General features: G+C 41.9%; 1 protein-coding gene and 1 long non-coding RNA gene across 8 annotated transcripts in view; one reads left to right on the forward strand and one right to left on the reverse strand.

The window, feature by feature from the left end:
• Window positions 1-1481: 1481 nt before the first annotated feature.
• Window positions 1482-3555, forward strand: LOC121593239. The gene is made up of 3 exons (XR_006004745.1): window positions 1482-1498; window positions 1695-2358; window positions 2771-3555. It is a non-coding gene; the product is annotated as an uncharacterized LOC121593239 (long non-coding RNA).
• Window positions 3556-4320: 765 nt separating this feature from the next.
• The window catches only part of LOC121591948 (ADP-ribosylation factor 6), a 35909-nt gene continuing 22928 nt past the window's right edge, over window positions 4321-17301 (reverse strand). For all 7 annotated transcript variants that reach the window (XM_041913072.1, XM_041913078.1, XM_041913073.1 and 4 more), the window contains 4 exons: window positions 8151-8599; window positions 7895-8050; window positions 7671-7817; window positions 4321-7071 (listed from right to left, as the gene is read on the reverse strand). In XM_041913072.1, coding sequence (XP_041769006.1) covers window positions 6929-7071; window positions 7671-7817; window positions 7895-8050; window positions 8151-8232 — 528 coding nt within the window. In that variant the 5' untranslated portion in view covers window positions 8233-8599 and the 3' untranslated portion in view covers window positions 4321-6928. The remainder of the gene's footprint in view (window positions 7072-7670; window positions 7818-7894; window positions 8051-8150; window positions 8600-17301) is intronic.

Here is a 17301-nt window from a genome sequence, read left to right on the forward strand (position 1 = left end):
TTTGTGTAGTTCAAAACGTTTAAATAAAAATACTTGCTTCGAACTATCATGTACTTGCTTCCTGTACCATCATTCAAATGTAGTCAAATGCTTGCTTGAAAGGATTGCCAAATCGTACGCTATGAACGTTAAACAATTGCAATTTTTCATTGTACATTAACCCAAAAATGCTGGGTACCATGCAAAATAGTGAAACCATCGGAGCTGCATAACTAGGACTAAGTGAACAACTTTAAAACATGCATATAACGGGTTTATATTTCCCATGGATCGGGTCTCCATACGCAGATTGTTGGATAAGGCTCAGTACGAGTTGTGTTAAACATTTGAAAAAAAAATTGAATAATTGAATTTTAATATTTTGTAGCGGGTTCACGGAGCTTAGTCTTGCGGCTGTGTCGTTACCAAAAGAAAGGCTTTATTCTCACTTCCTTCTATTCTTATAAACTAACCTAATCCTCTATCCTAATCTATAAACCTAACCTAGCTATAATAATTCCCAATTATTATGGGACAAGGTTGCTACAATTTATTCATCCATTGAAAGTATATCTTGCGGGAAAAACAATTGTATGGTTCAGCAGTGGAATTACAACTGAACTGCACTGTAAAACTGAAATGAACAGCAACTCCTATTGGGAAAAGTAATGGGATAATAATATACACGGAATAAGGACATTCCTGGGTCAGGGGTTCTTTTTTATATGAGCACATGATGAAGCTACAAAGTTAAATGAAGTTAGTTTAATTGTTTTTATTAGCATTTAGCACTCCTGACTATCCCTGGTTGCTTGGTACACAAATAGTCTTGCAGAAGATGGGGCACGGGTCAATAATAAGCCGTGACAGTGAGCCCTGTGGATGGAAGACTCGGACCCATATGTCATATGAACATGTCATGACATTTAATAGTAGCTATTCCATAAGTTCAGAATGACTAAATTAAATTTTCGTATGTCCTATATGGTATATGGTTGTGAAAATGGTCAATGATAGCGGAATAGTCAAACATCTTCTTTGCCACAACAACCGTTGTCGGCCAAGGCCTGCCTGCGCCACACCGGGGCTTGGTTTTTAGTGACTTTTTGATAAACCATAGCAGGATTTTAGTCAGTCATACTGGAAGTTGAACCCATGATTGACATGTTATTAAGTCGTTCGAGTTGACGACTGTACCACGAGTCCAGCCGATAGTCAAACATAGTGAAAAAGAAAGTGGACCACGATTGCTAATGTAATGGAACAACTAACATTTGTAAATATGACAAAAATATGGAAGGACTATGAACCGGGATCACAATAGGATGGAAGCCTGTACCAAGATAGCAACACGATCATAAAAAATATCAGTAAATAGACATCAAGAGAGAGCAGGAATGCTTACCTACATGTTTGAATGAAAACATTTAAATGTGCCCTGCAGTTAGTATACACGTCTTAGGTTCTGTTGATTAAACATGCAACCGGGCCAAATTAACTAGTTGTTCTCAAAAAGCAGGTACATTGTGAAAATAGACATATCATATGTGTGACATTTGATGCAATTATTTAGTGAACTTTATTTACTACTTTAAAACAATATAACTAACACGCTTAAATAACATATCTCTTAAAGCCACATTTTACCCATCTGCTTTCGATTGCTTCCTTTCAAACGCAAACCGCACACCATTCCCCATACGTTGCACCATCAGAAAAATAATTTGTACAGCAGCGTGCAGACAGATGGATAGACGTAAATAGTAGTAACGGTAGCCAGTCTACAGCCAATAGCGAAAAGATTGCAATATGAACGATGCTTAAAAACAGCATAGCAAAGAAAAAACAACATTGCTGCTGCTGCTGCTACTGCGGCACATCCTATACAGTGAGGAAAAACCCCACCACAGCAAGCCGCGACCGGAAACGATGTTGCCGACGATTTCTGTCTGGTTCAAGTGAAACAGAAATAGTTTTGCATCCACCCAGTTTGCGTTCGCGGCAGAGCACCGAAAGCTAGAAAAAACAGCACCACCATCACCATCGAACGAGACACGGAGAGCGGAAAACGGAAACCGAACCGACGACAGTGGGTTTCCTCTTGCGTTGCTTCCCGCCGGTTAGCAAAGGCAGGACAGAGCAGGCAATGCCATTCGGTACAGGAAAGCGACAAAGTCAGCTTTACGGTAGCTGCATTGAATCGTGGCACACAGTGGCCCCACGGGGGAAGTGCTGATGAGTGCTGAAGTTGTTCTTGTAGTCGGGAGAAGCAAAGTCGTGGCCTACCTTGGATGGAGACGCATGGTGGCGCATGGTGAATTGGCGCAATGGTTAGCGCATTTGGTACTTCGATTTGCAACCGGCTAAAAAAAAAACAAGGTTAGTGATACGGTATGATATACTGCTTTCTCCCACTTTAATTATGTTCAGCATTTACATGTGTGTGTTTGTGTGTATCGTCTCCACTGCAAATCCCATTAACTTCAAGCTTGATGCATTATCGTAATGAAGGATTGTGTTTTGCTTTTACGTGTTGCATAGGAGGTAAAATGTAGCATAGGAGGAATTGTAAATCGTATTAAAACACTTGGGAATTACTATCACCTTATATATTTTAAATATCATCTTAAAATGATTATGAATTATTTTACCATTTTTGACATAAAATTCATATAATATGGCACACAAACGACCCCAGTTTTGACCTATCTATCCACACAAAAGTTTTCAATTTTCAACAAAAACCATCCCAAATTCACCAAAGAAAGCACCTTCTCCCACCTCCTTGTAGGGGCAAGCGCGAACGGATGCTCAACACGCTCGGCTAAAGGAAATGCTCGTTATGAAAGTTTTACTCCGGCTACTCCACACATACCAACCGTGTACTGTCAGCGAGGACCGATACCAGAAAACCAACCAGAAATCGTGCCGAGCGTGGGCAGGGAAAACTCCCCCTCTTACAAGCACGAATAAGACACTTCCGGCCAACATTCTGACATCATTTTCGTTCGTTCATCCCGCAAAATTGTTGTTACAGCCGTAACAGGCAGTCTGACGGAACATTTGCTGTACAATTTAGCTTCTTTCCTGCGGCAGATAGAATATCCCAATTTCCTTTGGTGGTGGGGGTGAGGGGTGGATTTCGGGACCAATAGAGATAGAATTTATCAATACATCGACTACCTATGGCCTTTCCCTAGTGGTACCATAATTACCATTTTCCAAATGAGAAGCACCACATCTCCACCACCACCGGAAGCGGAAATTTCAATCACACGAAAATGATGTAAAATCCAACAGTTGTTGTGCCGGTTTTGCGGTGACGCGACTGTAGACAATTTTGGGTTTGGGATAGGAGGGGGAAAGTGTTTTTGTAAAATAAAACGCTAAAATCAGTCGACAGTTATAAGGAGCCGTCTGTCACTGATGTAATTAAAAACCGGCGGCCAGAAATTGTAAACCTGCTCGTTTGCTGATTGGACAAACCCATAGAGGGGCACGAGAGATACATTCCGTTAATGTAATGTCGCACATACCATGGTAATCATATAGTGTACAGCAGTTTCTATAGAGCTTTCTCAGAAACAAATCATTATATAATCAGTAAAAAAAATACCAATTTGTTTTAGTTCAGAAGCAAATACACTAACCCTCCGCACAAATCGTGTTCAAATGTTGTAAAATATTAAGCCAAGCGTTGCTCTTCAAGTATCGCTCTCACTTCCTCTTTCTCTCTAGCGTTTATGCTGCCATCTAGCGGCGGGTTCACTTACATTGAAATATTACATCGCCGATTGAAATTTCAAATTAGACGTTACATATTGAATATTTCTACTCGTGTTCCCTAGATTTGCTCTTTGCACTCAATCATTCCCTTACTTTCAAATGATCGTAAAAAAATAAAAAACAAAACCACCTTCCGTTTTTTTATTATTTCCCATTCGTTTATTCTCTGTTATTCTTACATAGTATCAATTAGTTGCTTTGTTTTTATTACTCTGTTGTTGTTTGTTTTTTCTCTTTTTTTCTTTGTTTTACCGTACAATAATATTTACAAAACGTTCTTTCCTCTCTCTCTCTCTCTCACACAGGCAGAAATAATTAAAAAAAACATAATTTCTGACCGATTTTTACCCAATTCTAATTCTGCACATCTAAATCTAACCTCGGCTTCTCCTTTCGCCTTCTCTTTCTGCGTGTTTCTGTGTGTGTGAGTGTATTTTGATAGTTTCTTGCGTTCGCTTTTAGTTGCTATCGTTCGTGTTTTGCTTCTTTTTTTATTACTCCGCTTCATTTGAACCGGTGTATTAAAGCGCCTTTCACTATGCACACTCTTATGTACTTTCCACTACATAAACGGAATTTCCTATTGAACTTTTTTCTTTAACCTACACTCTGTTGTCACGCCAAGTAGACCGGAAAATGAAGGCTAGGATTTTTGTTTAGAATTGTTTGCCAGTGTGGGGGAATTTGTGTGTGTGTGTGCTGGTGTGTCTTTATAGCGTAAATTGTGTCCTTCTGTTTTCCCCCTTTCCTAGCATAACCACAATTTTGTCAAATTTGTTATATTTGATAGCTTTACTAAATCCCTACAAAGCGGTGATCATTGTTGTTCATTGTTATTTTTTTTTCTCTCTCTCTATCGCTCATTCTTCACTCCAACGCAGGACTGTTGCCGCGGCTGCTGCTGTTACTGCTGCTGCTACTGCGTATCGCTTTAATTGCAAATACTCTCACACGACGCATTTTGTTGTAACTGTGTATATACAGATTTAAATGAACATTTAACAGCCAGTCAACGGTTCTTTCTGCCCGTTGGTTCGGTCACCTCCGCCCCTTTGATGCTTTCCTACACTTTGTATGCTGTTGATCGTTTCCAATTAGTTCGTGCCTTATGTTTTTCGCCTTACAATAGGTTTTAATTGTCTGTTCTTATGATTACAACACATTTTACGGGACAGAACCTATTTATGCTATCGATTCTTCGCCCACCAATTCGTTTCCTAGCTCCTTTTTTTTCTTTTGGCAAACACAAGCAACATAAACACGCAAAGCCTATGGTCGGTGTCTCATACAATTACCACAGAGCCACTCAGTTCGATCAATCCATGTTTGTTTTCTGCTGTGTTCGAGCACTTTATATCGTTGCCTTTCCCGCTGATTTGTTTCCTCTTAAATGTACTTTATCGGCATATGGTTGTGAAACAGTTGCGTAAACGTGAATCCTAGGTGTGGTGTTCAAGCTTCTCCCTTCCGCTAGTTCTCAATATCTCCAGAGCAAACTACCTTTTTCCGGTTCCAAAATGCGATACAATAAATAATCGACTGCAGCTACTTCTCCTGCACTGTGTGTGGTGGCGCGCAGGCTGTGTTCAATACGTTCCTACACACAGCCGCTTAAAGCTTAATGTGGAACCGATGGGAAGAACGGATGTAGAGTAGAAGGGTGTGCATCGATCAGCGATCGGTATCGGTGTTGTGTGTAAGCTATATTTCCTTTTTTTATGTATTATGAAGATGTGTTTATTATTGTGTTTTAATTTTATCTACTTTTTGTTTGTTCATTCTATTTCCTTTATTATGTTTCCTACCACTTTCACAGAAATGATCATATAAACAAAACATGGAGGAAATTTTATGAACCATGATTATACGATCTCAACTTGCCCTTCTCATCGTAAATGTTCATTCGATGATGATGAATGCTCACCAAAAGCACGTTCGATAGAGGCAAGCAGCATACATTCCCGCGCATCAAAACCAGACGAAATCAACACGGGACGGGAGCGCGAATGAAAAGCGCAAATCTACAACAACTACAGCACGAGTGCGCGCAGCAATTGTGGTTCCAATGGTTTCTGATAGGGAGAAGGAGAAGGAGGAGAACTTCATTCTTTTACTAACATACTGATGCACCCAATCTGGCCGTCGATCCTTCAACGACACAGCACACACTCACAACACGCACTCACACGATTTAGAGCTCCTCTAACAAGCATTATATTGAACTATAGCCGCTTACCTTTTTGCTGTTTTAGACTTTTCTACATACATATGCGCCCATACATAGCAGTGTATGTGTGTATGTATATATAGACAGAGTGAATTTTCGAATGTTTTTTTTTTCCTTCTATTTTCCTGCGAACGATGCGAAGCACACAGTCCGCACCGTCACTCACCGCCACCGCCATGCATTGCGGCGTTCGAACGGAAGATGAGCACACGTTGATCTCCCGATCGTATCAATTCGATCGTCGCATTAGAATTAGATAATTTATATAACCACATTTGCGTTTGTTGCTTCTGCTTACTATTACGGACTGCACAAACACACACACACACATTCACACGCACACAGCAAGGATGCGACGGTCTTCAACGATCCTTCCTTTCAGCTTCATGTTTGGACGAAGAACGTGTGGGAGGAGAAGTTGAAAAAACGAGTTTTTGCTTTTATCTTGCCGTCCGTTTGTCCTATCAGTGTATCTACTTTTGCAACAATGCCATGTATTGCCGGGAGATGGATAGATGGATGCACCTACCAACCTTCCTCTCCCTTCCTCTTAACCTTTAACGCTCTTACTCTTTTATATTCGCTTCCTGATACCATTTATGCTCCGCTATTTGTCCTACTTCGTATGAATAGTAGTGCAGAGACACAATAGCGATCGTCGATGGTGAGAGGAGGAGATGAGGAGAGGGAAGGTGGGTTGTCGAGACGACGGAGAAGCTGAAACAGGCGCTGGAGGAGGATTTCATTTGCTTTTCTGCATATGTTTAAATATATATGTATAGATGTGAGCTTGCGCGGGTATGTGTGTGTTTTGTGGGATGTTCTTGCTGCTAAGACGGCTTCGCAACAACCACCACAGGGCGCCCAGCAGCAGCAGCAGCAGCAGGTCCGAATGGGTGTAGTGTGCCAGTCCCGTTGCGATGCTTACAATTATTCTCATAATTTGTGGTTGGACGTTAGCCACGTTAGTCCCTCGTACAGACCGTCGCCGGTGGTGGCACAGGATGGCTGCACGTACCAGTTCCGGTCGCGTATTCGCGTCAGGCCAAGCTTTTCCTGAATTTCGTGAGGTTTCATTGCTGAAAAGGAAAGAGGTAGGGAGGATGGTTAGAATACATTCACAGGCACAAAGCACAGGCCATCAAGCTAATTGGGGGCGGGGAATTTGTTGGTTGGTTCGTCCGACAATGGAACCCCAATTTCCTTGAAATTGATATCAGAATTAGTGCTTTCTATGTGTCCGAAACGATTGTGATGTTCAACAATATCGCACATAAATCGGTTTAGTAATTCACGTTGTAAAACACTTTGGACAGCTCATCATGAATTGCCAGATTAAGCGGTTGGGTTGGTACTAAGCCAAAAAGGCGTATCTCGTCACGTAATACACGAAAAGATAGGGCCAAACACCACCCAACCAAAAGTGACCGATAGTGTAATCTAATCGCAATTTGCACTTCATATATTGCACTCGAATTTTTATTCCCACCCCTTTTGTATTGCCCGATTGCCAAACAGCGCCTGAAGACACCTGATTGTGATTTCCTGTTCAGCTGGCCGACCTTGTCGAGCTTTGTTTTAACCGCTCGGGAGTATTACTCAACGTGTCGGGCTATAAACCCCTTAAAAGGAACGTTACAATGCAAAAATAAAAATAAAAACACCCCCGCTCGCTCACCTTCTGGCAGGTCTTGCTTGTTTGCAAATATCAGTATGATCGCATCCCGCATCTCGCGATCATTTATTATCCGGTGCAGCTCCTGCCGCGCTTCATCTATCCGGTCGCGGTCCGCACAGTCCACCACGAAAATTAATCCTTGAGTACCTACAACACCGCCAAGTGAATGTTGGAAACAATATTAATATTAAACGATTATCCATAGAAGACAACAACACACTTACCCGTATAGTAGTGCCTCCATAAGGGTCGGATTTTGTCCTGCCCACCAACGTCCCACACGTTGAATTTGACGTTCTTGTACGTTACGGTTTCGACATTGAAGCCGACCGTTGGAATTGTGGTTACCGATTGACCTAACTTTAGCTTATACAGTATAGCTGCAACGGAACAAATAAGGAAAGGGGTTTTGGCGGTTAGGAAACAACTCTAATAAACAGTAGAACTATAAAGAATCGTTCTTCCACTTCCACTACTCACTTGTTTTGCCGGCAGCATCCAGTCCCAGCATCAGGATTCGCATTTCCTTGTTGCCGAAAATTTTCGACAGCAGCTTCCCCATGTTGAGGCGGGCTTTGAACTTTGTTTCTTATCCGATAAGGTTGCCCAGAAGCAGAAGGATAGTACAAAACGGGTGGTGGTCTTTGTGTGTGTGTGTGTGTGGGAGGAGGTGTTGTAGAAACTACCTCCAGACACACACACGACTCTGCTGGTCGCTCTCTGTATGTGTGTGTGTGTTTGATGGCCTGTGGCGCTACCACACACCGATTGCTTCCTCTTTCTCTTCCTCGGGCCCACGTCGTCTCCCTTTCTCCTGATGTGGTGTGTTCCTCTCAGTGCACCATATTCCAGCGAGATAACGGCGGAGGAGCTGCTCTGTATGTTGTGCGATGATGTTTGGTAGTTTGTTTGCCGATGTTCAATTCCAGCTGCAAAGATACAAGAAGCGTAGAAGAATGCTGTATTATTGATGATTGGTTGGGGATTGGTCATAGAGACATGCTTTTGAGTGGAAATCGATTTTTAAACAGCATCCGACCTGAAACCACAACCAGTGGAGGGGGCCGCTTTCAAACAACCACATGAGCACAAGAAAACATTCCAATACCAGACGGTCACATACCACAGCCGGATTCTAATGAATGCAAAGCACGATTAGAGGGTAGCTATTGCTCGTGCAACTTAATTAGAGAATGAGCAGAAAAAGCGTCATGTGTTTGAGACAGCAGTAGTGGTAGAACAACGAAGATAAATGGCCTGAAATGCAAATTACCAAACAACCAACACTTAATAATTTGTTAGCCAGAGAAATTAATTGAGAATGTACTTTACTCCTTCGTAATGCAATTGTTGAGTTTATATAAGTGTTGGGCTCTATGAATCATTCGTAAACATTCATTCATATGAATCTTCAGTAATGGGTGTTTCGAATTTCGTATCATTAATCAACAAAGAATCGTGAATCTCCGAAGAATCGCGAGTCTACAAAGAAACATTAATCTCTGAAGAATCATGAAACTATAAAGAATCATAAAACTATAAAGAATCATGAATCCATAAAGAATCATGAATCCATAAAGAATCATGAATCTTCAAGGAATCATGAATCTACAAAGAATCGTGAATCTATAAAGAATCGTGAATCTATAAAGAATCACGAATCTACTAAGAATCATGAATCTACTAAGAATCAAGAATCTACTAAGAATATTGAATCTATAAAGAAACATGAATCTACAAAGATTAATGAATCTCCGAAGAATCGAGACTCTACAAGGTATCATGTATCGATAAAGAATCATGAATCAACAAAGAATCATGAATCTACAAAGATTCTCGAAGCGGCAATGCCTTTTTGCAATGTCAATTCTACAAAGAGTCCCGATTCTACAAAGAATGATGTATCTACAATGATTCATACATATTTAAATCATAAATCTATAGGGATTCATACAACACGAACAAATATGAGACACGGAAAAGAAGCAGAATTTGCTATAAATGCACAAAATTATAATCAAACGAGCCCAGAACACAAGCGAAAATCAACTTTAATTTGAAATAAGTGCAATAAAGAGACAAAAATCTTAGATAGAGATTTATTGACATTCTATAAAGAATCATAAATCAAGAGGTTTACAAGTCATTGAGATCCAGAATCTTAAGATACTCATGTACTTACTTACTTCATATAAGAGATTCATGTATCCTTGAATAAGCATGATTCTTATTCAAGAATGATTAGAATGATTAATGAGCCTCAAAACTCGAGGTTCAAATTCAAAGAATCAGTTTGTTATTTTTTTCAGAGTCATGAATCTGATTCATAGTTACCCATCGCTACATGTTATTGCATATTTTAACCACAATTTCAAACCAAATATTAAACAAAAAAACACACACACGAGAGTTTAAACAGCTCCTGCCGTAACCGATTATTTCTTCTTCATTCATAAACGTCTGCCCACTTAGCCGCCGCCTGCTTCGCCCACCGCGTTAGGGAAATATTTCGATTATTAAGTGTACATTTCGCATCATAATCGCACAAATAATCGCAACGCTGCTAACACGGGGCCAAGTGTCTATCTTTTCCTTTGCTGCTTTCACATTCCGGGTTCGGAGCTGTGGCGGCACAAAGGTTAAAGTCGATTTATGGTATTTACTTCCGTTATCGGAACATCCGCGCTGGGTATGAGGGGGAGAGCAGCGCACAAACGAACGCCCTCGACCGATCGAACGCAGCACGCGAACGCAGGGCGATGGAAGCACATACACACACACACACACATTATTCCCCCTCGACATAATTGCGCTCATATTTTGTGTCCGTAAAAATAAATATTTTATCTTGCAAGATTCCGTTTTTTTTTGGTCTGTGTTTTAAACAACATTGCCTCTGATGGTGAAGAAAAATTGGAAAAGTTGTATCTATGCTTTCTTTTTCGTTCGTAATAAAATGCAAAATATTTTGCCCACTCCTAGAGCCTCTCGTTACATAAACTTGAGAGGTGGGGGATGGAGGCTCGGCAAGACGACAAAATGGAAAAGCGTGGCAATAATCCCGTGCTTTACCTAACCGTGGGAGTTTCGAGAGCTTTCCGACAAAGAGCGCACAAGAGGGGCACCACCATAAAAATAGTTTATCAGCATAATGAACCATCCACACTCCACTCCACTCCACCAGCAGTCTCGGTCCTACACTACGAAAAAAAAAATCATGCTTGATAATAGCGTGACGACGGTTACAAACAAACCCCCCAAAAAAAACTGCCGCATAAAACACAACGACTTTACACGGTTGACGCACGGTACACTGTAGCTTGCACATCATCGCCATTGATCACGGATGTGAACAAAAAAAACTTCACAAAACCATCCGTGTTTCTCTTTCTTTCTTCTGGTCCCTCATAGTTCGTTGCAATGGGTAGTTTTGTGGTATACATTTTTGAAATAATTCCCACCCGCCAATGAGCGGGAAAGTCGAGTTTGAATAGCATTAAACCGCCATTTCCAGGTGAGCGTAAATTCATTCACAAATTACTGTTGCAAACAAGCAGGGGAAGATAAATAGCAGAGAGGTGGATTCCTTTCCGCTTGCCACCGATCACACCCCGGAAGAGCCTCTGGCCGGGAAGCAGCAACAAAAAGTGCGAAACATCCATCAATAGTATGTCGATAATTTATGCTTCTCGCGTGCACTAACTGCTGCTGCTGCTGTTGCCAATGCCAGTCAACTTTAAAGCGTCCCAGGAACTATCCATTTGTTAGTGGCATTATCGTGATGTATTGATCGAAAGGGGAAAGATGATGCAGCCAGTGGGGTGGGGGCACGGAATGACAATATCGTGTCTTGTCCGGTGTGCGCATGATGTAACGAGAATGGATGGAAGCAATAGCAATTGCTTTGCTTCAAAACCCCCCGTTGCTTGCCAGCGAGCTTAGGAATAGTTTAGAGGCCACATTCTTTTTCAAATACTGTGCGCGCAAGATAGATAATCATTGTAAGCTGAATAACCTCGATCTGGAATGTCTCACAATAGTGTAGAGAGCAGGGTTTGCGGTGCGCTTCCTGCTTGATTAATTAACCCTCTCTCTCTCGCTGTCTCCCATCTCTCGCTGTAAGCCAATTGACAAGGGAGCGATTAGGGCGGGAAGAGATAGGGCGGATGGTAGGTAAGGCAGAAGAATTATTAACCTAACACACGTCAACCATCTCAGTGACATGGGCACGAATCGGGGATGGAGATAGAAAGAGAGATCGACCATTAGACACAGCACCCGGGGGCTACTGCTAGATGCTAGTGTGGCACGCACATGACACTACTGCTCACTACACACACACACACATGCTGGGGTAACACTTTAAGTTGCTGATCACGACACCGAGATGGGAGTCGCGCCGGTAGAAATACCAAGAATTGCCACCTCAATTCTATGAAGCATCGTTATGCTGAAGGAACAATAACGGACCAAGCACGTGATTACAAGGAACAGAGCAAGGTAAATACGGGTTGGTGTACACGAGCGTCACAACGTGGAACGAGTTTGAAATGAAAACTCAATTTATTGTGTTTTATTGGGTAATATAAAAAAGTTAAAATATTTTTTTAGAGTATTAAAATATTGGAAACATTACAAAACAGGGTCATAAAAGCTTGAAATTTCATGCTTTAAGCTCCTAACAAGGCTTTTCAGACCAGCTCAAATATTCAGAAAGCAAATATTGGCGCCTTTGATGGTTGTCGTTCGAAAGTTTAAATGTCATTGGAAATTTTTATCAACCGGATTGTATTTTCCAGATCGAATTAACGGTTATGTTGCAACATATTTCGACAATATTACGGCATTTAAAAAAATCTTTTCCGCGTTTTGTAATTAGATAATACGCACATTGTAATACTTTTCCAAAAAAACGTAAGCATCAACAAAAACATTTTATCATCAATTGTTTACATTGTTTATTAAAAAAAAAAAAACTATGCTTAACATCCAAGTTTGATACCCACACGAAGCATAAACTGGATTTCAGTCATTCAATCTTACAATCTTTTTGACGTAAAGTGTTCGCTCTCTCATACAAATCAAGCGTAAACTTTTTTGCGTTTACGTTTCGTGTGACGAGGGTATGACGCTGGAGTGTTGACAACATTTTAAACGTCATCTGTCAAACTCTCTTTAAAAAAACACCTAGTTGGGATCGTAATCTGCTCCAACCCTGCAAATACAACATCAATGTTAGCTCCATCATTGGTTCCTTGGACCTACAGTCGGTACACAATTGCAACAATGCTCTAATAGGATTGCGCTAATAGAAATAGAACCACCCTGTAATAACCCTTAATTCTGCGCCCCCCTAACACCAACCATACTGAGATGATCCCCTTTCATAATTGTCACCCGCTTTGTTCTGCTGAACTCAAATAAACAATTATTGATTTATCATCCAAACGCGCGAGTGGGCGAGTCTGCTGGTGCTGGTGGTTTCGTGCTGCTGCTTCAAATTGAGTCTCGATCTACAGACAGACAACAGGAGCACCAACACTAGACACTGTAGTGCCTTTTTTCAGGTCATTGCATCCTCTCTCTCTCTTAGGCTACGTGGTCTATGCAAGTTGTTGCAGTTTCTATCGCGTAGTTTTTTTTTTGCTCCTTCTCACCCTAAAATGCTGGCTAGACGACACACACACTCGCAATGGGTGTCACGATGATGCTGCGCCATCCCATCCACCCCCACCGACCATTAACACACGTGTGGTGGGAAGATGAAGGTTTTATCACACTGCTGCTAGAGTGAGAGAGATAAACAGACATAGAGCGAGGAAAATCCACACCGAGTGTCGTCGTTGCAGACATTGCGGCGGGTGGTGCATCACGGTTCAAGTCGCGCCTTCGTGACCCCGTCGCTAGTTGGATGGATGGGCACGTTCCGAGCTAAACTGTACTTTATTGGGTTTCATTTTTTTTTGCGGTGAACGTGTGGGGCCCGTGTTAAGAATCGAAGCAAAATTGAGGCTATAAAAAGGGAGCTACAACTAACCTAAATGGATGATAGCCAACGCGTATTGGTTGTTTAGTGCTTATTTGTGGAATATATGTATCAAAGAGATTATATATAATTGGTGCCACCAGTTCCGAAATTAGACAAAAGGGTAGACGGCACAGATCATACAAATCGTAAGGAGATGTCACCAAAAACCCAAAGCAAAACTTCGTTACATTTCAACAGCTACGAGTTGTGATAATTTCAAAATGTAATAAATTGGTCAAGATCATCTACGCCCTCGGCACATCCAGTTGGAATCGCATTACGCACCAACCAGGTTCACGATGCTGGTGGCACCAAAAAACGCATAAACACAACTGTAATAAAATTAAAGCTTTATTACATCATCATCATCATCATCATCATCATCATCATCATCATCATCATCATCATTTGCAATTCCTCGCCCACGTTGCGCTATGTCAAATTTCATTTCCATGCTCTACACACTCTGTAACCGACGGCGTCCCGCCGCGCTTGCTGGTAGTAAGCCAGATGGCATTGCATTACAGGATACACTTTGCACCAACCTTTGCATAAATATTTTGCACTCCATTTCTGGCAAGGACATCTCTTGTATCGCGTCCCGTGACCAGTTGTAGAGGAGTTCATAATTTTATTTCGCTTAATTTACCTCCAAACGTCAAGCGCGCCCACGAGGATTGGATTAAATCTGAAATGACTACCGGACTAGTACTGCTAGCTGCCCACTGAGCCTGTTCGGCTGTATTTTGCTACCTTCACTGTTCTATTAAAATACATTTGCTCTACATACATTATAAATAGATATGCAGAGAATAGTCTCTCTTTCTCTCTCGCTCGCTTCGACCTCACGTCAAAGTCCTTTTGCATTCCACACCGATCTATCGTTCGTCTTTTGTAGTGTCAATCAAATCGGAATAATCTAATTTCCGGTACATGGAGGATGGCCACCACATTATTCTTGGACCGTATCAAAATGCCGAGCTGCGTCACGTCTCACGGGTGTGCAACATTATGATATATGCTTCTCTGGAGAGCTGACGCACACGGGCAGCTTTATGATGATGATGATGATGATGGCTCCCTGTGAGCTTACTGCTTCTGGTCGGGTCTCCCGTGGATAACGACTGAGATTGCACAGCGACGTGACCGAAAGCGTGTAGCGCCATGTTGAGTGTGTGACATGCATTGCTAAGCATATATAGCAAAAGGGGTTTAAATACCTTAAAAATAAATTATAATATACATATAAAGCATAAAATATCTCCCGAAAACACAGTTCTAAGAATAGATATCTTAATCCAATAAGTTATCTCTTACTTTAGACACATCTCCAACCAAAAGCATTAGATCAGATGTGTGTGGCATTCTAGCAAAGGCGCGCAAACGTTCCCACACGATGCTAATCTAATTTATGGTTGAATTGAATGATTGCTCCAGCTTCTCTTGTTCGGTGCTCTTGATTCTTCACTTCAATTGACTACAAAATACTCTCTCTTTCACCCATATACACACACACGCTTATGTGCCTTTCCTGTTCCGCTCAAGATGATGATCGATTGGTTCCACCAGCGATCCACCAGAAACAGCTTTTGTTAGCTTTTCAGCGTTCTCATTATCTACCCCTGCACAGCATTATTGACATTTCCCATTTCATTCTCCCAACAAAGCCGCCAACATACCTTTAGGCGTGTTTTCGTAGCTTTTGCCAATTCACAACAGTTCCCAATGTTAATCATGGAGCGAAAATTTCCCAAATACACAGATTTGCCTTCCCTGCTCCGGGCGAGGTTTGATTGCAGCACAACCACCACCAATCGATCGATCCACGGCAGAAGAAGTAAAAAGTGGACCGGCAGCCCACACGCCCCCGAAAAAGCTCTGCCACACAGTCTAGAAAAAAACCAAGCTCGTGCTAAAAGTTTGTTCATGTTTTGAAGCGATTTTAATCATCCGTTAGTGCCTCTTCACGCGAATGTTTTACATTTCCCACGCTGATGTGGTTCTAGTGCGCTCGTGTAGTGCGCTTCTGCTGCTCTTCATCTTTTTGGAGTGGGGCAAAAGCACCTGTTTGAGCTTGTAACGAAGCTAGGAAAGAGAGCAAAAAAATAGACCCAACATGCTAGACCAAACTGTTATGAAAACTCCTGAACAGGACAAGACAGACAGATTTTATCGTGTACCTTTTTTTGTGGATGATTTTCAGCTCATCTTCCCACACCGAAATGGTTTCAAAACGATGAAAAGTACACGATATATAAATATTAGCTTTCACTCGACTATTTTCAACGGGTTTATGCCAACATCTCGAGCCTCACCACCATCTGTCTGCAATCCGTTCTCCGATCCAAGGAAAGCAAAAGAAACATCAGAGACCAGCGTTGAAACCGGCTGTGCCTTACCGGGTTGGCATAGAAACCATAGTGTGTACGCTCGTGCACCTACACAGCACGTGGAAATTGCGCACGAAGCTTTTGCAGTTGCCTGCTCAAAGCAATCAGCAGCAAGCACCCCCAAAAAAAAAAGCACTGGCTTCTCTTTAGTTACCAATTCCCAAAACGGGGAAAAACGAAGCCCAGCGCTAGAGGCTTACTTCTAATTCGGTCGTCTCGGTTTTGTGATACACTCCTTCTCCCCCACCGGGGGGATGATGAGATGTAACTGACGACCCCAAAAACCCACAGGGGAAAAACACGGCCCTTAAAATAGAGTCAAGGTACAGCATCAACGTATTTCACATCGTTAACAGATCCTTCCTAGTACGCTTTTTTTGTGTGCACTATATGGCGGTAAGTTAGAAAGGAGAGTGGGAGATAGTTCACTTTTGTTTCTAGCACATCATCAACATTTACGAAATTCTCAACAACAAAAAAAAACCCCACCAGGGTATTTGATGACGTTTTTTGGTGCTCGTTTGTTGTTCGCTGAATCATTTATTCTGCTAACCTGTGTTACCCTTTCAGTGCAGGTACCTGCCGCCTTCCACCTGTTAAGGACTTTCAATAAAACTTTGCTCCTTTAAACCCGGACCTTTTTTGCTGTGGTAAATCAAGGACATCATCGTCATCCTCGCCATCAACGGACGAACGAAAATTAATCATGCCCTCCTCTCTTCATGGAAAACCAAACGTTTCCGATCCGACTACAGGGTGAACCGACTCCTACCCTTGCCGGGGTTCCGGACGGTTTTCCATCGATATTTTATGAGTGAAGCGATGTGGTGTGTGGTTGCGGTTTGTGCGGTTGTGTTTGATTTTTCATCCAAAACACACACACAAACTTACCCGACCCAGAACCATGTTGTGCTCCTCTCGGTGTGCCGCTGTGTTGTTGTGTTTGTGTTGTGTTTGTTGTGTTGTTTTGTCCACATAATAAAAATGGTGTATTATAATAACAACGACGACCATCGAGAGACGACGGGTGTACCAAATAAAAGGGGAAACAACCGAGGGAAGCTGCTACACCCTTTCCCTGCAGTCCCCAGGTCAATAATACCCGGTGGTTCCGGTTCACAAAAGCCTTTCCGGTTCCTGTGCCTGTGTGCATGTGTGTGTGTACATTGCAGAAGGTGGGGAGGGGGGAGGTAGAAATACGTCAGAGAGCAAT

The sequence above is a fragment of the Anopheles merus genome, chromosome 2L, assembly GCF_017562075.2.
Source record: "Anopheles merus strain MAF chromosome 2L, AmerM5.1, whole genome shotgun sequence".
In the NCBI taxonomy this organism is placed as follows: Eukaryota; Metazoa; Arthropoda; class Insecta; order Diptera; family Culicidae; genus Anopheles; species Anopheles merus.